This window comes from Odontomachus brunneus, unplaced genomic scaffold (assembly GCF_010583005.1).
Source record: "Odontomachus brunneus isolate Ranch 3 - 2012 unplaced genomic scaffold, Obru_v1 Obru_scaffold_047, whole genome shotgun sequence".
Taxonomy (NCBI): Eukaryota; Metazoa; Arthropoda; class Insecta; order Hymenoptera; family Formicidae; genus Odontomachus; species Odontomachus brunneus.
The window spans coordinates 1,650,958-1,671,735 of record NW_022639497.1 but is presented as its reverse complement, the minus strand read 5'-3'; the positions used below and the strand labels follow the sequence as shown (position 1 = coordinate 1,671,735).

Below are 20,778 nucleotides of genomic sequence, written 5' to 3'. Positions count from 1 at the left end.
CAATGAGGCGGCGATGAAACTAACGCAACATTATACCGTTGACGCGTGACTCGCATTTCGCCAGATTTTCGGGTCCCAACGTGAGTCCCAACACGAGTCTGCGAGCCTTCGTTCCTATCCTCGACCACGTCTCGAGTACCTTCGATCCGCGCGCGTGTGTATAGACACACGTTACGCACACACGACGTATATTGATGAGGGTGCTGGCAGGGAGGGGACGGGGTGGATTTTGTTTTGCCGGATGTGCGCAGAGTCGCTGTAGGGCAATTAAACCACCGTAAAGCCGAACGTTGGCCGATGACTGGTCTCCAGCAATCAATCGAACCCATTGTAAACGGAGTTACCTTCAATATACTCTGTATACGCGTGCATATATACAGTGCAAGTGTTCCCTCTTACTCTCTCCCTCTCCCTCGCTGTCCCCTCTTTCTCTCCCCTTCCCTCCCTCCTCTCCCTGCACTTTATCTATCTCCGCCGTTCTATCTGTCCGTCCCTCTTCCTCTCTTCGTGGTCGGTACTCCGCTCGCGAGTAGCTGCCTCGGGGCGAGGGATAAGCGCGCACCAGTGCGGTCGATATTTGTATTTTCACCCTGCCCTAAAGCGCACGAGCGTCAGAAGGAAATCGCGATCCTACGCGTCGACACAGCACGTTCGGCGATTACGATAAAACTGCTCTGAAACGATAATATCAATTCGCAAATCCATGAAAGAGATTACTCAATTCTTCTTACACGAAATCTTATGTTTGACGCATTTTCACATGACACATAACCTAGCCGGTGAACACACCAACAAAAACACATCAGTGCCACAATTTCCTACTTGATAATGAGTAATGTAACATATGTTACATGCAACAATCACATCACTGAGTGTAAAACGATGATATGTAATGTCACTGTTGCTTGATATTTATAGATACAGAGTATACTTTGCAGTGTCAATGTTCAATTGATGCTGAACATGAGTGTTTCATATCAATGACCAGTCGCAAAACTTCCAACAATCACGTGTCGTTTCGCGTAGACACACTCGAGACAACCCGGTGGTTCATCTCGTTTTCCGTGTACTCATTCATTCGGGCCGTCTTAAGCCCGTGTCATACTACAGATTGGAGACAGAGGATCGCAGATTGAAGATCGAAACTTGATCAACTGGAGCAAAGCAGGCCAAAATCGAAATTCCTCGATTCGTCGAAATCTAATCCGCAATCCTCCATCTTCAATCCGTGGTGTGACACGGGCTTTAGGGGCGCCTGCGCTCGGTCCGCACCTGCGTCGCGATCCCGCGGAGCGGGGGCGGCGAGGACGACGACGGCGGCGGTGGCGGCGGTGGCCGCGCGCGCGGCGGCGTCGTAGAGGAAGGCAACGAGGAGGCATCGCCAGTAGCTCCCAGGCAGTGACTCCGCGCGTAACGACATGTAACCATCGGACGGCCGTTTCGCGCGGTGTTATGTCATCGGTAACAATCGCAATACACGGAAGCCCGAAGAAACTCACAACGGACAACGCGGGTGGTGATCCCCCGTGAGCGGAATCGCAGAGCTCGCCCGTTTCCCCTGTTCGCGCGCGACCGTCCCCGTCGCAAGGTGTCGCACGCAAGACTCCGCGACTCGCCGACGTCGTCCCGACGCGACGACGCTTCTCCCCCGTTCGCGTCGGCCAACGTGAGATCTCCTCGTCCTCCGCGGGTCCTCGCGGGTTCACGTCACAGAGTACCGTTCGCGAGAGCTCACGGCTGCACGGCGAGAGGAAGACACCAGCTACCACCAGCGTGTCTCTCGATGGGTCGAGGATATTCGACGCGGCTGGCAGCCGTGAGCTCCGGCGAGCCAACGTCGCCGTCGCCGTCGCGAGCCTGTCGCAAATCGACGCCCCGACGATGAAGATCGTGTCCGCTCCGCGGCGTGTCACGGTTCGATAGCCGGATGAACGCCGGCGACCTCGGCGTTAGCGTCGACGGCGCGCGAGCGGTTGGGAACGAGCGGTGGATCCGCTCCGCATGTCGACCACTGACCAGACGATCAAACGGACAACGCGCGACGACGGGGCGACGACGGGACGACGACGGGTGGTCCTGGCTCACGCGGAAGCGCTCGACAATGGCGATACGTTGGCCTTGAGATCGATTGCACGAGCCCGAGGAGCTCGGTGAACGGCCGGGGTGTGCGACTTCAAGTCGAATTCGTTGCGATCGTGCCGTCTCGTTCGCTACCGGGTGTCGCGATCGCATTGCACCACGCCGCGGAAGAGGTTTACGATGCGCGGAGTGGTAAACCAGCGGCGGGACGCGTCGAGATCGCGCACGGGAGCTTCTTCCAGACGTACGGTGTCGCGACTAGTAAACATGTGAAACGAAGAATCGCGGCGTGTTTGACATTTGGCTGTGTAATAAAACCGTTAAATTATATAATAATAAGTGGTGGGCCACACACACACACACACACACACACATACAGTGCGAGTTAGCCGTCTGACGTCTCATCGCGATCGATCACCGAGGACGATCGGGGGACCGGAAACGGTCTCGTCGATGGACGAGTGACAGAGTAACCACCGTGCGTTGAATGGAGTGATGAGCGGGGCCCCTGCGCGGGGCACAGTGCCCCGTCGTCAAAGACGCGACCATCACCGTCACCATCATCAGAATCATCATCAGCCGAAGCATCCCAAGCAGCTACGGGAGGAGACGCCGCGGGACGGCGCGTCGGACGGCGAGCCGGAGGAGAAGCGGCCGAAGGTCAACCCGATCTTTCTATGGGCGTCGCAACGCGAACAGAGGATCGTCGAAGTGAGATGCGAAGATTACGACAAGCGCAATCGTATCAAGCTGACCAAGACCGCGCAAGGATGGCGCTCGATACCGCGGACGACGTCCAACGTGTACTCGATCGCCTTGGCCACCGCCAACGCCTGCAAGACGAGCCGGTCACCGAGCTTGGTGGACTCGCCAGCTTCGTCGGTCTTGTCCAACGACGAGAAGGAGAACGGCACGCTGCGCCAAGAGACCGCGGCGAACCCTCATCAACGTCTGCCGATCCGAATGTACCCGGTGAACGGCGCGAGCAATGGTGTGCTCACTGGCGTCGAAGGCACCGGTCGAAAGAGGTGTTACGAAGACGTGAGGAACGACGAAAACCGGCGAGGATACGCGTATCCCCTCGGAGTCCGTGACGATTCCAACAGGAACGCCGTTCAAGGTTGCTCCGAGAACGGGGGTAAGGAAGACGACGAGGAGAACCGAACGGGAGACGTGGAGATGGACCGCGATGTACGAGGTACAGCCCAAGACTGTCTCATGAGCAAGCACAGGCCGGTGGGCGACTGGGTTAACTTGGACAGGGCGCAGAAGGACAAGCTGTTACAGCCGCGAGTGGTGCTGGAGCAGTTGCATCTGTCGCAACTTGTCGAGAGCTCGCATCAAAATGTCGTTTGCCAGACTAGAGAGAGGAAAGACTCGGCGAGCGAAACAGAGCGGATGAGCCGAAGCAACGAGCGAGATGAGGAGGATGCGATCGACCGGGCGGAGGAGGAGGAGGAGGAGGAGGAGGAGGAAGAGGAGGAGCAGGAGCAGGAGACGGCGGCTGAGGCGAGAGACAGTGAGAGATGTCAGCGGGTGAACAAGGCGGGCATTCAGGATATACTGAACATGATAAACGCCACGGCATCGCCCGTTCTGGCCACTGACACTCCCAGCGCCGATCTGCCGGTGGATTCTACCAAGACCTACCGAGTGCTCGACGAAGGCGCACGCGAGAAGCAACGCGCCGACAAGAGAGGCAAGAAGCCGAGCCCCGTCGCGGAGCAGTCGTTCGATAACGCGAGCGATCGCTCGAGTTACCAGATCGAAACAGTTCAAGACGGTGACGTCGACGTGGACGAGAAACCAGAAGTGCACGACGAGAAGATCCTCGAGGACTACTCTTTAGACGTGGAGGAGAAGAAGATCTGCGTGGACGACAAGATCTTGCAGTCGCTCAAGAACAATCCCAAGACGGACCTGCGATTCTGCAAGGTCGTCGAAGCCGACGGTGGTCTGATGAATTCTCGACCAAGGTGCAGATCCAACCCGTCCGACACGTGGCAGAACGCATCGAACGAAAAGGCGTTGTTGGAAATCGAAGAAGAGGCGCCGGACGAGCCCAACGAGCCACTGAAAATCGATTACGACGACAGTTCGAGGCTCCTGGACGCTCTGAGGAACACACCGGGGCTGTCGGTGTCTGTGATGGGAGGCACAGTCGAAATCAGCACCAAGAACCTGATCACGCCACCTGCGAGGCCGCTCTCGAAAGCGTCCTCGTCGAGCAGATCGCCGGACTCGCAAGCGGAGTGCGTGGAAAAGTTGCTGAAGAACGGCAGTGTCAACTCGCCGACGACCCCCGGCTTCCTCAACAACCACAGCTGCACGATCTCACCTCGCAATCTACCGGGTCTCTCCATCATTATACCGAATTATCGCTACCGAAGCAACACGAGTCAGTTAACCGCTACCTCGCCGAGCATTAAACGCCGCGTGGAGTCGCCCGAGAGCACAGTAAGTTTCAACAAAACCGAGCCGGAGGAAACAAAGCTCGACGAGCTCCCGCACGAGGAGGACGACGAGGAGACTGAGGAAGTTGACGAAGCCGAAGATGTTGACGAAGAGGACGACTGTGATTCGCAGGTATTGGAGGACCTCAGGAGGCAAAGGGCAGATTCACTGGTGTACGACAATGTGGACATCGACTGTTACAACAGGCACGGCTCCAGGAACATTACGGAAGACCGTAAGGCATCGTTGGAGAACGCGAAGGGCGATCATCTTTGGACAAGCTCCAACCGGAGCAGTGAGGCGCAGGCCAAGTGTAAATATCAAGACCTGGAGCACTTTGACGAGCAGGTGCTGGAGGAGTTGCGGTCTCGCGGTACCGTAGTGTCTCCTCAGCCCAGCGGGATACCGTGCTCGCCGGCCTCCAGGAGACCATCCTCCACGTATCTCGAGAGACTACTTCCGAGCCCACCGTGCTCGGTGTCTTGTTCGGAGGACGCCAAGAGCGAGTTGACGCTCAAGAGCATCTTGCCGTCTCCCAACTGCGCGGAGCCGAAGGATCACGAGAGACCCAAGAAGGAAGGAGCGTTGATTCGAGCCGATAATCAGGGCGTGGACGTCGGTCGATCTGTGTACTCGAGTGTCGATAGAAACGCCGGCGCTGCCGTTGTGGCCGCTAGAAAAGCCAGCCGGAGCTTCCAGGAGCGCTCGAGCGTCCACAATCAGGAGATGTGGAACCACGGTAGGCCGATGTCCAGCGGCGATATGCACAGCAGCTTCTACACGACGGATCGCAGCGCGCCGAAGAGGCCGATGTCCGTCGAGTGGCCGACCGGTCGACAAAAGAACGAAAGAACAAATTGCTGCCAGGGAGTCGCCGGGAAAACCGTGAGGAGTCACTTCGCCGAACATCTCCAGGACACTTGCGCCACGTCGAGCAGCACGGACAAGCTCCTGGACCCGGCTAGTCAGCTGCGCGAGCTAGTCGAAACCTTCGGCCACTTGATTCCCGACCCTCTGCTGGTGCCGCGCAATTACCTGCCGGCTTTGGCTGCAAATCCAGCCACGGAGATACCGAAGTTGCTCGCTACTAGACCTGAATTGAGGCTACCTGAGGCGCTCACCAGACCCGACCTCCTCCGCGACCCCGACTTGCTCGTGATATCGTTGGCGCATCTACAACACGTCCTGGATCACGGCGAGGGACCGGTGTCCAGGTCGCAACAATTGCAACCGGCCAGAGTCAGTTACAATAACAGTAACAACCGAGGATCCGGTCACAGCGGATACAACGGCGGCACCGCGAGAGGTGCCACCGCGGGGAAACCCAAGCTAAGTTGCAAGCCGATCGGCACGCTGATGCCGGCACCGATAGACTTGTCGAATAGCAGAACGCGCGTCAACCCTTACCCGCCTCTCCTCAGGGTGCGCAGCGGACTGCTCAAGCAGGAGCCGGAAGTCAGCTCCACCGCGAGCTCGCCGGATGAGTCGCAATTGTGGCACCCGTTATTCGGCAGGTGAGTAGGTCGACTGATATTTCCGAATCGATCTCTTCGCGAAGAGTACTCTCCAAGTTTTCCCGAGTAAAATCCTACTCAAAACTCGAGTGAGAATACCGACACATAGGATCAAGATTGAACGATCAAAGAGACAAGTTTCAGACCAAAGAAAGCAAATATTTTACTTAAACAAAACTACCAAGTAAATGTGTTTGAATTTTATAGATGTAATTGAATAATATTTGAACAAAAATATTTAAAATTATCTTTCTGTGCGGAAATAACAGCATTTATTGCTATTTCGATTCTACACGCTTACTTAGAATTTTAAATTAATAGTTCACTCGACTATTTAGAGTAGAGAAAAATCACTCTACATATTAGAATATGTATAGAGTGACGAATTCGAGTGACCCGACTGTCACTCTATTTCCTGAGTGGAATTTTGCTCGAAAAAATTTGGAGAGTAAAGTCTAGATTCGCGACTTACGTCTCTCGCTTTAACATCGCGACTCAGAATCGATATCATGCTTGTTGAATTGGCCTCCTCCGCCTTTAATACCTCGGACAGTTGATGAACTCGCGATCGTCAGTGATGGGGAGGACGCGTTCGATTCGCGACGACGGTGTTCGTATCACATCGTCGTCGACAGGCCTGTCCAATTATGCAGACTGAGCAATAGAAATAAACTCTCATTGAGAACGTAACATCCCACGAAGCGCGGCAGCGTAATATAGCTAGCGCGCGCGGACAGCACATTGGATATATTTATAGAGCGAAAGACGTGTGAAACCCGGGGAAATAATAAAAAAAAGAAGAGAAAAAAAAGCAAAGTGGCCCTCGCTCACTCGGGCGCAAATAGGTCGGCCTTAATAACGACCACGACAAAGCACGAGCGCACGAAAACAATACTGTTAACCTTCGGCGAAGTCACGAAGGAGGAGTTGCGAACAAAGCGACGACGACGACGACGACGACGTTGCGTCCGCGAGCGAGACGCTGAAAGGAAACGACGACGAAGCGGCGACGCCGGTCGCTCGCTCCGGTTCTCCCTCGCGAGCGACACAAAGTGTTCGCGCACAGGAAGTACATTCTGATCCCTTCCGCGTCTACAATTAACACGTGGGGACACGCTCTCAGTCATGCAAATGCCGTCCGTGTGTATTCTTGCCGATGCGCCCGCGTCCGTTGAACGATTAAATTTACACCGTTTCCATCGACCCGCTGCGTCCCCCGAGAAAGATTCGTCACGTCGATGCTTTATGCATACTGGAGGAGATCGGCCGTGCAGAGGCGCTACCGGGGCGTTTCGCGATTCTGTTTGACGTCGGCGGGCATATCGACTCGCGCGACGATGACGGCGGCGACTGCCGTCACAGCGACGGCCACGGGCTTCATTTGCATCTTAATACGGCGACGGTAACGCGACTCGACGCGGTTAGCCGCGACGCGCCTAACAAATTCCGCCGAGGTGCTTGTCACTCGAGTTTATAACGAGCCGATCCGTCGAGCACGTCCGTACATCGACACTGTTAAATATTTAAATTAGATCGAGCACTGCCGACCAAGAAGCAGGCTCTGCTTGTATCGCGTCGGCGGCAGCGACGCAGCGTGACCTAATATTACGCTTCCTCCGCCGCGGCCGAAAGGAGGATTGATGGGCGTCGTTAGCGGAGGGTAATTGGGACGAGGCGGTGGATGCACCGCGGAAAATATCACGACGTGGGAAACAGAAAGGGCAATAGTCCGTCGGACTCATCGGACTCGACCAGAAATTGGTTCCATGATCCTCTGATCAGAATGGTCCCAGTTGATTGTCTGTCTTGTGTAAGTTCCTGCTGGGAGAAGTTCGACTCCTGCTTGAGGCATAATTTCTCGCAATTGAACGAATGAAAAGATGCATAATTAAATAATTAGAAGAGGGGGCTAAATTACTAGTTACAACGATCGGACAGGAAAAAGTTCTAATTAATCAGCTTTTAAGCGGTAATAAGATGCAACAATGAAAATTTCGACAACGTTCTTTCTTCGTGAAAAGATCAACTTTTTTAAATGAAACCATATCTTTTTTCATCTGCAGCGCTGTAAAAAGAATTAAGCGAAATTTAATAGTAACTTATGTTCTTTCCATTGTCATTTTGCAGGGGATGGAAAAAAAACTGGAATGGGTTACACTTCAGATATGTCTTGAGAGTACCTAATATTATTCTTAATCACGTATTGTATTAAAAACATCATATTTTCTATATTTTTACAGTTAAATATTGATAAAAATAACATTATGAATTACTATTGTCTCTTTTTTTTTATTTTTTACAATTTGGATAAAAAGAAATATAGTTTCATTTAAAAAAATAAAGATGACCTTGATTTCTTTTTGCGAAAAAAGAAACCAGAAAAGGAACTTTGCAAAATTTTTATTGTATCTTATTGCCATTTAAAAATAGATTAACCTAACATTTGTTTCTTGTTTGATTATTGTAACTAAATAGTAAAAAAATAGTGGATACTACTGGCATGAACATTTCGTACAATATGTTTGTACAAAGTGACCTTATCGGGTTATCTGACAAGTCAGGTAACGCAATGTGGCAATCAGGTTCTTATTAATAATAAATATTTAATAAAATAATTTTATAAAATAATTAGAGTCTTATTGTAATTATAATAAGTGTGACCCGATAATATCGCCTTATATAAACCAGACAACTGATTGGTGTCGACCTGATCGACCGTGGGATAAATTTCTAGCCAGGGAGACGACGGTATGTCCCCGGCGCGGCATCCTCAGCAATTCGAAGGAATCGCGCGCACGGAGGAGAGACTGCTTAGAATAGAATCCCCGAAATTGCGTGCGCAATCGCGCGGGCATCGGAGATTTTTGGCAGCGCCGCTCGCCGCTGCGCTCGAAACGCGCGACTTTAATCCCACGAGGAACCGCCGCCGGAGTGTCCGCCGATACGCTCGGAAAATTCCCAGAGCCGATCCTGCGGCACACACCCGACTGCTAATTGGCGGATCGAGACTTCGCTAATTAGGACCGCCGGCCACTGTTGCACGATCAGCCATTGGCATGACGCGAAACTAGGTCGCGGCGTCGTTTTTCGTCCTACGTTCGTTGCCTGCGCTCGCAACGAAGACAATGATGAAGACAGTGCGGACGAAGAGACATTGTCGACGACTACTAGGAAGAGGAGGAGGAGGAGGAGGAGTAGGAGGCGTGGTTGCGTAAGTCCGCATATTTAGGATTCATAGGCTCGGGTATAGATCCGAAGGAATCGATAACGATACGTGGGCAGAAAGGGTAAAGGATGTCCAACGGCGGTATGCTAATTTCCCTTCGCAGTAGGGAGGAGGACACGTCTGCGATCGTTATTCGTGCGACGGATCTCTTCATTTATTATGTTCAGAGTGACACGCCGGGAAGCTACTTTAATAAATTAGCCTTGAACCGGGATTTGATTAAACGAAGACCTATATGTCGACTATATAACAAGACATGTGACGGTATATAAGACGAGTTGCACGTCACTCGTACTACTAGGGAACGCGAATTCCATCCGAGTCAAGAGAAGAGCTTGACTATCGCTGTTCTCCGCGGAAAAATCGCGCCTATACCGTCACGAACGCGTCCCACGTCTCATTCTCACGCGACCCAAGTCGAAATTTCGATTCTACTTTCGACCCGAATATTCCATTTAAGGCTCCTGGATACTCACCATGTTGGATTCTGTCGTTAGAAATGAGAAATGAAGCGAGTGGTGAAAATTTTTGCGTGCTATTTCTAAATAAAAAGATATTTGTGTGAAGAAGCACTTCAGTGCTGGGATTCTATAACTCGTTATTGGAGTTAATCGTTATCGTTGCGCAACTTTTCTACAGTATATAAAAGCTGCGGAACGATAACAAAACTGTCGTTAACTCCAATAATGAGTTACAGAATCCCAGCACAGATCGCATGTTTGAACACACTTGCAGAATGTTCCGAAAACTTTTCCTCTTGACAATCAAGAAATAAACGTAAAATTAATGTTGCCAAATCATGAGAAAAAATAGGTTAAGAAGGAATTGCCAAGAGAAAAAAGTAATTTTTCCAAACATTTTCCAAGTATACTTAAACGATCACGCGAATGTTCTTTCGTTTAAATATACTTCTTATTTAAGAATGGCACGTAGAAATTTCGGACATTAGTTTTCTCGCTTCTAATATCATCCATCCAGATTTCCACTGAGTAAGTACTCAGAAGCTTCAACACCTGATATTCTGAAGTCTATATCAATCTCTGTTGATACTATTTAACCTATTCATTTTGCTGAGAAATTCACTGTAGAACCTACAAGTGGCATTTTATATCCTTTCCGCCATTTAGAGGCCTTAAATAGGACTTCAGTTTCCACGTGTAATCAAACACACGCTGATCCTTCAGTATATACAGTTGGAAAGTTGAAAAGTTTTCGGGTCGAAAATAGGGCGAAAATTTCGACTCGGCGATGCGCACGTGTGCGTTTTAATTAACGCGGAAACAGATATTCGTGGCGCGTGGAAAATATTTCTCGATACGCGGCCGGGCGCGAGTTCTTTTTCCGACGAGGATTCACAGTTCCGATTTCAGCATGGTCGAGCACAAAAAGCGAGATCCTCCAAGCCTGGGGAAACAGATATCGATTCGCAAGAGAGAGATAAAATGTGTATGTTCCGGAGTCGACGTGGCATCCGCGTCTTCCGCTAATGAAATGCACGAGAAACCAAGAGAACGTCGTTGGCAATTAATAGCGCGTACGTCGCGTCGCGTCGTCTCGACGAAGACAAAGCGACCGGCGTCGTCGGGAGTCCCGAAACCCGTACGGGATTATACTGGTGCTCGATTGTGTCTGATGTAAACGCGAGAGAGAACACCAACCATCACACATACGCGCAACCATCCACAACGTCGAAGCGGCCTCGAACGCGCTTTCGCCACGGTGGAGCACTTGTGTAAATAGCATTAGGATGCTACTCTCCGCGGAGCATACGGACGGCTTTAATGAGAAGGAGAGGGAGAGGGACAGGCATTAGAGAAGGGTCCTCCTCGTCGTCATATAACGACACGAGCGCTCATCGATCGCAAAAGCGGCCCTGAGCAGGGAATTCGAAAGTGCGGGGAACGCGTCGGACAGGAAGCGAAAATCTCTCTCTCTTTCACACAGCGGGGTTTAACCCTCTCGCGGAAGGCCGAATGAACGAAGTGCAGAGGGAGGAAGGGACAAATCAATTTGTTATTCCGGCGTAACGATCTCGCCGAGAGAGAATCGAGCTTACTGTCATCCTGATATTCGCGTTAGCACGGATATTCGATTACGAACGGTGCTTTGAAATCGGAACAATGTGATCGCGATACAACATAATGTCGAATATCAAATAAACAAACGCGCGGTTTCGCGGTTCCCGTGGCGACGCGGCTCATGCAAAAGTGAATATCAAAGGAACACTGATATCCGCTTACACATGGTGGCGCACTTCATAATTCCTTTACATAATCGTGTCATCGCGCACATGCACCTTGTTAAAAAAAAAAAGGAAAGAGAAAATGAGTTCACTTGGAAATACGTCGTTGGCCGTCGATATCATTACGATTGCTACTCCTCGCGCGACTTTTGTAGATCAACAGGATGTGATCGTGCACATGGTCCGTTTGATAAGAACGTGTTGACGCGCGTGAGGCACGTTGAGCCTCCATGCTGTAATCGAGCGATAATTTAAAAAAAAGTAAGAAAGAAAAGAAAACCAAACGTTCCGATCATTCGTCCGCTCGTGATGACGTAACGATGCATTATTGCGCGGGAAATAGCGAAGGGTCATGTCATCCCTATGTTTACGTATAATTAATAATTCACACGCCACGCCGGTGCCACACATAACAAACCGTAAGCGATCTTGATAAGCGTAATTACACGCATCGACAGGCATAATTCCGCGGCATATAATGACGAAGTGAGTTTATGCGCTCAAATCACGTCTCGAGAATTGTACATAGGACGTGTTGTACGGCGAATTTGCAATATCTACGCGGATGTTATTGTTTCATACAAGATGCAGGAGAAACTTCAATATAAGGCAGTCTTCTAAATTGTGCCTCATCAATTGCACTTGGTTTTTCTCTTAATATTTGCTGCACATACAAAATAGGATATAATCTGCATTTTTGTTTATAATAACGATAATAATGATAATAATAATAACTTTATTAGTACAACAAAAAAAGCAAGAAGTAATATTACAAAGTAAAGGAAATATTACAAAAAAAGGAAGAGGAGAAAAAGAAGTAAAAAGCGAGGCGACAGCGATGAAGCTGTTAAAATTGCCTTACTTGAGTCTAAAGAAAGCTGGTGACACAGTAGAAAAATCAAGTTATACTTCTCACCGCTCATTTATTTCTCATTTTTACCGTCAGATGTCATTCAACAATAATGAAGTGGCTGATGAGGTACGATTTCGGCAACTCTCCCCTAAAATGCATTTACATGTTTGTCCGAAATGGCAGACGCGTATTCCACGGCTGAATGTTAGCTGCGATCGCCGGGTCGATTGAGACGAGGAGTTTATTTTCTTGGAGGATTTATAGAGAGATCGATCCCCAACGCGAGAGGTCGAACTAATCGAATCCCCGACTTACAACGTGGCTAACTACGGTGATCGTCGACGATATTTCTCGCGTAGCCGCGCACTCCAACCCGATTCTACCACGATGGAATCTCAGGAGATCTCCCGCCATAGAATTGGATCGGCAGGGACGTACAATTCGAGAAGATCCGGCGACCGGCGCGATTTACGAGACGTCCGGCCGGATCGGTCGATGCTCGCCGGCCCTGAAGACTCACCTCGCCCACGTCCACGCCCACGTTGCCGCCACAGGGAGAGGAAGAAAACTCGAGAGAAAAGGAGACGGCATCGAGACAGAAGGAAGGAACGAGACAGAGCGAGAGAGGGAGGTAGATAGAGAGAGACAGAGAGGGAAAGATTGAGAACGGACGAAACTAAAAGGTAGAGAACGAGGAGAACGACCGAAAGTTAGAAGAAGAAAAAGTCGTCAGAGGAGAGGGAGAGAGGGAGAGAGGGAGGGGGAGCGGCGAGTCCTCATCTCGTCCTTCTCTATCCCTCTTCTTCGTCTACGTTCTCCTCCGTTCCCTCGCGCGATCTTGTCTAGTCGTTCTTCCCTCTTTCCCCTGCCGATCTTGTCCCCCCTCCCCCCGTTCACATTTTCTACGTTCTATCTCGTTCTTCCTTCCGCCTTCACCTTCGTTTCTATCCACCTTCATCGTCGTCGTCGTTATCGTCGTCGTTGGTGCCTCACTTTCTCTAGCTCGCTTCCTCTATCCGTTTCTCTCCGCCTCTTACTCTACCCCTTGCTTCCTCCCCTCCCCCTCCCTGCGAACGTCCCTAGCAATAACTCGCTGGAAGCATTCGCAAGCCGTCCGAGCTGTCCGAGTTCGCGGTATCGCTTATAAAGTCGCCCGGTGACGAGCATTGCGACACAGTGATCGAGCCAGACGAGGGGGTCATTGGTCCCCTGGGACTGCCACGAGGAATCCTCTCTCTCTTGCTCTCGCTCTTGCCTTCCCCGCTGAGCCTCCTCTCGTTCTCGCCAATGCACGTATACGTACGTATCGCCGGTGTGAACGCCCCTTTAAAAGCGGATCGATGGATATCGCTAGGAAGCGCGCACACACACACATACCGCATTATCCATGCGGTTTGTACGAAAAGGTGCCAGTGACCAAAATTGGTCGCGGGAAGCAACGCCTATTTCAAAATCATTTGCGGAGCAAAGATGTCAATTTTGCACCGAGGAACAACAATTCCACTTGTTCAGCGGGGAGTTATCTTCGAGAAAATAAAACGATGAAAAGTGAAGGCCAGCAAAAATATCACAATGACATGTACCCTAACCTTGGACGTTCTTATCGTTTCGGTCTTTAAATTTGAATATTTAAACTCTTAACATAAAAATATATATATACATATAATGAATATATACATATCTATATTAGAAGCTTAAACATTCGTATTTAAATATTCGTATTAAATTACGATAAGAAAGTCCAGGATTAGGTACGTACCCTGGAATTCGTATTTTTACTTTAATCTACATTTTACATTCGAACGACGTCACGGAATATATCGATGAATATAAACAGTCGGGAAAAAGAGGCCAACTTCTAACCCAGCCACAATCGTAGCGACAATCGCATCACGACGTCGGAGTCAGTAACTTCGGGGAAAAGTTGGGCCGCGAACTGCCGCCGTTTCCACGACAAGCCTGCGTCGAGGCTGAAAGTAATAACGATGATCGGTCGACGACGAACAACGATGACGAGATGCGAGACATTATGACAATCTAAATCCGCCGGACGGAGTTTCAAGTATCACGTCGGACATAAATAGGGTAAGTGGCTTGCAAGAAGAAGAAGAAGACAGTCTCGGCATGCGAAGCGGAAATCTATGCGAGGAGCGCGAAATCGATCGCGCGGCGTAGCGTTCCGCGCTTACCCGGTCAATGGTCCCGCGAAAGAGTTCTGCACGAGTACGTCGCAGCGACGTACTTACTTATCCACGCACTAACGATTTATACACTCGGAGGTTGCACGCGCGACAATTCCTGATCGTACCGCGCCAGGTTGAAGCTACTTTCAGAAAGTTTTATCCGTGACAGGATATCGTGCATGTTTAATGTGCGCCAAGAGATATATACGATATATAAGAGATATATACGTTGCTAAATGATGAAAATAGGAAATCGGTCATCGATCGCAGGCGGCCTGCTCTTCCCTCATAGGTACCGCGCGAACAAGGCTTGACGTAGAGATCTTTGCATCAGACTGACCATAAGAGTGGTTTTGTTAAAATCGTATGAGAGAGAGAGAGAGAGAGAGAAAGAGAGAGAGATGAAATATTCACTATCTCAGTCTTTAACCTAGCTCGCTCCAACGCGCTCACGCATGCGCATGACGTTACCGTGCTCTGATACTTGTAACCACAATTAGCCGTAGTTATGCAAGAATTATCCAACCTACCAAATTATGATTGTTAAGTTTTCGTTACCAATAAATAGTCTGCGCGTATGTCTTTCTATATATATATATATATATATATATATATATATATATATATATATATATATAAAACAAACAAGATTCAAATCTTATGGGCGTCTAAGGTTACTTAGAAAATCGATTTTATTTTCTACTATAGTTGCGTCATTTTTTACCAACTTTTTAAGGATTGCCAATGAATACCCTTGCACAGAAGAAAATTGGCCATGCTTGACTTCTCGAACGACTGCGAAGAATTTTAGTCTAAGCTGTCTAAGCTTTTTAGCCCTTTGATGCTCGTTTCTACAACTTCTTCTTCAACTACGTCTTCAACTTTGATTAACTTAACCAGGCAGATTATTCCAATGGAATTGACCAATCGCATTTCTTGTTAGTCAGAATTGACAGATACAACTGGTCAATTCCATTAGAATAACCAGTCGGTTAAGTTAACCAAAGATGGTAGAAACGGGCATAAGGTACATAATTCATGGAACATTCTAGTAACCTTTTTTAATGAAATATTGCCGAAAAACATTTTAGATAGCACATTTATAACGTTTCAACTGCCCGACTCTAAGTGGTTCCTATTGATATTAATGATACTTAAAAGGATTAAAACAATTTTTCGTTTTTCTCGAAATATATTTTATGTAGATTGGATCATTTTTGCAGAAGTTCATGATCGATTACCGATATTGTAGCAATATATTGCTGTAATATACAATTGTAATGTGTGCATTGGAATGTATCGGAAAAACGGATAAATATGCACCGTTCTGTAATAATTCATCATCGAGAGGTTATATCATAACGGTATTTCCGAAAGAAATTTTCTGAACACCGAACTCTGTGCAAGCACGGAATGTCCCACGTAAGAAAAACATTAAATACGAGGAATTTTTTTATATCTGAGTCACTTTGATGTTTTATATAAAAAAGTGATATTTTTTTCTGACATTTCGTATATGGAATTTTATATAAAAAGAAAATATTATCAAATTTTTTTTCCAATGTTTTTCTCTCATTTGTTTTGCTGAAATACAAAGTTCGTGAGATTATTGTGATTCGAATACAAGCGGAAGTTGACAAAACATGGCGGGACCAATCAAAGCGCATGAGAGCTCAGTCTCTGATTCAAAGATCGCTAGCTCCACGTCGCGAAGTCTTTGGACATTTACCCAACGAGGGAATTCAAGACGATGTGAAACGAAACGAAACGAAACTGCACGCGACAACGCGAATCCTATTGCGGTAGTTGTTGCCGCGCATTGGGCGCCCGCCTAGCGATTCGTATTTTATCACGAAGCACGCCGATCGATGTGCGTGTATCCTCTCTTGTGCAGACAATGGCCCGTATTCTCCTTGCTCGCACAGCGCTAAATGCGTCCCTCCCGATAATGCCGAGCATATGCCAGAATCACGGGCGCGAATGTCGGAAAGTCGGACGACCGCGAGCCCTCTCGACGTTAACTAACTAAACTTACTGCGAATCGTCGTACTCGACACGTCGTGTTAAATCTTAAACCCCGAGATAAGTAACGTTACTTTCCGCTACTATTGTTTGTCGTCGGGCAGCGGTGAGCGAAGCACCGCAGTGCTCGCACGCCGTAAAATTGCCTTTAACGGTTTTGCATTGCGGAACGAAAATAGAAGCTGCAAAACGCATCCTACCTTCGACCTCCGCTATAATATTCCACTCAAAGTCTGCTTTGATACTTTGAAACCTGTCAACTTATTTTGATTCTATTCAACCTGCCAACTTTGTCGAGAGAACCTACAAGTGGCATTTTGTGTATTTTCTGCCATTTAGAGACGCTAACTTGAATCTTCATTTGTATTAAACACACACTCTGGAATCGAAATTTTAACTCTACCTTCGACTCGGGCTTTTTAGCATCTGTATATTCTGAAGGATATGTAACGAGAACAACGTATATATAAAGAGGACTTCTTGGTAAATCTAATAACTTAAATAAAATCAAAAGATAAAGAGCTCAGAATATTAAAATAGGTGTTAAATGGAATATTGAGGTCGGATCAAAATGTCGATTCGGGTTGATCTTTCAGAATATACAGATATTAGAAAGATTAAGGCTCCTGGCATTGTCTATCTCTTTTTTATGACGTCAGAAGCGAGAAAATGCATGCTAAAAATTCTTGCGAAATACGTTAAAATAAAAATATATATCCATAGAGTAACACTTGCAATCGATTAAACAAATTTGTAAGATATTCCGTGCACTCCCCTTTTGCTTTAACAATCAATAATTTGTCGTAAATTAACATACAATTCGTTTTCTTAACCTATTTCTTCGCCTATTTCTATTCAAATTAATTTACAATAAATTATTGGTTGTTAAAGCAAAAGGGGAGTGCACGGAATATCTTACAAATTTATTTAATCGATTGCAAGTGTTATTTTATGGATATATATTTTTATATCAATGTATTTCGCAAGAATTTTTAGCATGCATTTTCTCGCTTCTGACATCATTAAAAAGAGATAGACAATGCGAGGGGTCAGCCTTAAGTTGAAAATAGGGCTAAAATTTTGTCTCAGGATCACGCGCAAATTTAAGACCCATCGAGTCGAGAGGGAATTTATTTGAATTCGCATGAATAGGAGAGTCAAAGCTAGTTCGATATTGAAGTAAGTCAGTAAAACTGATTATTTCTAGTATTTTCTAACAACTTACAAAATTAAACAAATAAGATTTTTAAACATATCAAAGATGACTTTGAAATCCTTGCTTACTTGAACTTGAAATCTGTTAACCCTCTACTACCCACTGTGATTCTGAAGTCACATACAACGCGAAAGTCACAAAATGGTTGCGTTTTTTTAGTATGTTGGCAGCGATAGTAACTGTCCAACGTGACTTGAGAGTCACAAGCCTATTTTGGGAAAAAAGGAAATTATAAAAGTAAAATGTCACCTTATATGTGTTGAGTATTTTAGTTTTAAACATCATATGAGCATGGAAAATATTTTAAACATGAGAAATTAATTTGGACAGTAAAGGGTTAAAAAGAAATAATCGATTTTGTGAACTTATTTCCAAATAGATCCGGTTTCCCCTACATATCTTCGCTCGTCGTTAGGAATTCTGCGTTACGACCGACGCGATTATTAGCAGAATTGGCTCAGTCACGGTAAATCAATTTGCGAGAATAGATCTATTCTGATCCTATCATAAATCTCTGCACTCAGATTCGCTTACGGCGAAGAGTTAAAATCAGACAACCGCATTTAGCGCATTTGCGGCGATCGCGTGTGACATTCGCGCGTGTCTCTTTTTAGAGATTTCAGTTTCGCCATAGAGTGCCCCGCCGTAGAATCTTTCGCGGATCGATGTCTATATATAACTACGCGAGGTGACCGTAAGTGCGAGATGAGACTATTTCGACGCACCTGGACATGCTCTTTAAATCTCGGTCGACGTGCCGCGACGCGAGCGCGCTTCAATTATCACCGCTCTCTTCGCTAATTGTCACGAAATTGCGCAAAAACGCACCATTTGTCTAGTCTATTTTTGAAGTCTTAGGTGTGTCTTAAGAGAGAATGATACAAGACAGCGTATTAATAATTGTCACTTGTAACTTGTCTCATGTGAGATAATCCAATTTTTATTCCGAGTTAGATCCAAGCTTTTCAATTAAATTATGATGTATGTGACATAGCCTGAACTTCTCCACGAGAGCGAAGATTTATGCTTTCTACTAATATCAATTAATTTCAATTTAAACTTCACTTAGATTTAATATTTCAGGTTTAATTAAAAGTTTAATTGACGTTGATGGAAACATGCATTAACTAAAAAGAATGTCTTGTTAATGCAGACACTCGACTTTTGTTTAGCTTGACTTCTACTGGACATTTTGTCTAGAAATTTAATTATTCCTTTAATAAGAATTAAATTAAACAACGGTGGAAAATACCTGTGGGCAGTAAAAGGGGAACATAGTCGTCTTTTGCCCTAACATTACTTATAAGAAGGTGCAGTTTACGTTTATAAACCTATGTAATTATTCAATATTTTTCTGTAATTCAATTAAAAAGCTTGTACCTAAAATTCAGCATTAAAAGCTAAGACCTGTACGAATAATTGTTTCCTCAAACTTGCCTCAGGTGAGATACTCAGATTTAAATTTAGAATTAGATGGGTTTCTTAGCTGAATCGTGATTACAAATGTAATGTCACATATATTATATGATTAAAATAAAAAAAAACTCAAATCTAACTCTAAATTCAGATCTAAGTATCTCACGCGAGGCAAATTCCAAGTTGAATTCTCGTTTAGATGTTCACAGTGTAATCTGTACATATAGAAATTCAATAAGAATTCGTGTACCCGAACGAGGGTGTAGCGACGAGTGAATACTCGCGCCACGTGGCTTTCTTTCGAATGATTAATGTCGTCGCCGTCGTCAAAAAGATTTGCGATCGTGACACCAGGTAAATATTCACTCACCGTGACGAGCGAACCTATGCGTTCGACCTCGCACACACATGTATACACGAGTTCAAACTCGACTCGAAGCGAACTCGAAGCGAACTCGTATAAATATATACGTGGCTTATCACTCACCACTTTTTCACTTCGATCTCGCTGGCGTCGTCATTGCGTCAACCGTCGCACGATGTCGGAGACGCGACGATCGATGAAAGTAAAAGAAATGAAATGAGCGAGGGAAGAGAAGGCGACAGAGAGAGAGCGAGAGAGAGCGAGAGAGAGAGAGAGAGAGAGAGAGAGAGAGAGAGAGAGAGAAAGAGAGGAGGGAGGAGAAGGGGATTGTAAAGCGAGGAAGAACATTTTAAGACAGCGAACTAATCGCCGATGGCGATCGTTTCGTTAGAAAAAGATGTACTGCTGTATAGCCGTAGGGGGATCGCTGGTCGTCCCCTCGTGAAAAAACATCGCGAGCTCACGAGGAGGATGAGGCGGCGGCGTTTACCCAGAAAAGTGTAAATCCCTGGCGACGGCAAAGCCCTCGTGGCGACGCGCCAGGTTGATTCCACGCGATTTTCCTTCTCGCCGCGAAAGAGCGCGACCGAACTTTCGAAAATCCGTTTCGCGAGCCACGAAAACCGCGTCCTTTCCGCGTTTCGATGTCCTGCAGTCCGATTAGCCGTCTCGACTCGTAAATCTCGTGCGCCATGTGCGCGTGAAGATAATTAATTTAAACGAAATTACACGGGGGAATCGATTAACCTCGGCGAGTGACTGGCATCCGACCACCGAGACGCCGTGACGAAAAACGATTTGCAAACAAGGACGGCCGGCGTGCACGTGACAGCAGGCCGACGCCACGTGGCGTTTCTTATGTTTCGCGTACGCACCCACCCTTTGTATTAAGATTCGCGGGCCACTCGGCACCACCGTGGCGCTTCACCCACCCTTGCTCAGCCGGTGGATCGATGTGTGCATCGACACGCACACGTGGCACCAACGAATGGCGCGCGCGCATGTGTGTGAGCGCGTAGGCGGCTCTATGGAAGGATGCCTAGGTTCGACTCACTCGACGAACAGTGACGTGGTCGTGGTAATGTGCAGAGAATAAAACAGACAGAGACACAGAGACAGGGAGAGAGAGAGAGAGAGAGAGAGAGAGAGAGAGAGAGAGAGAAGGAGGGAAAGAGAGAGAGTATATGGGATGGTAAAAGGTAAAGAGAA

General features: G+C 47.4%; 1 protein-coding gene across 2 annotated transcripts in view; it reads left to right on the top strand.

The window, feature by feature from the left end:
- Positions 1-1,370: 1,370 nt before the first annotated feature.
- LOC116844815 overlaps positions 1,371-20,778 on the top strand; it is a 28,713-nt gene continuing 9,305 nt past the window's right edge. The window contains exon 1 of one of the 2 annotated variants that reach the window (XR_004378140.1): positions 1,371-14,453. Coding sequence is in view for 1 of the 2 variants with exons in the window: in XM_032816864.1 (XP_032672755.1) it covers positions 2,575-6,047 (3,473 nt within the window). In the remaining variant the exon portion in view is untranslated. The remainder of the gene's footprint in view (positions 14,454-20,778) is intronic. The other variant, XM_032816864.1, reaches the window with a different exon arrangement.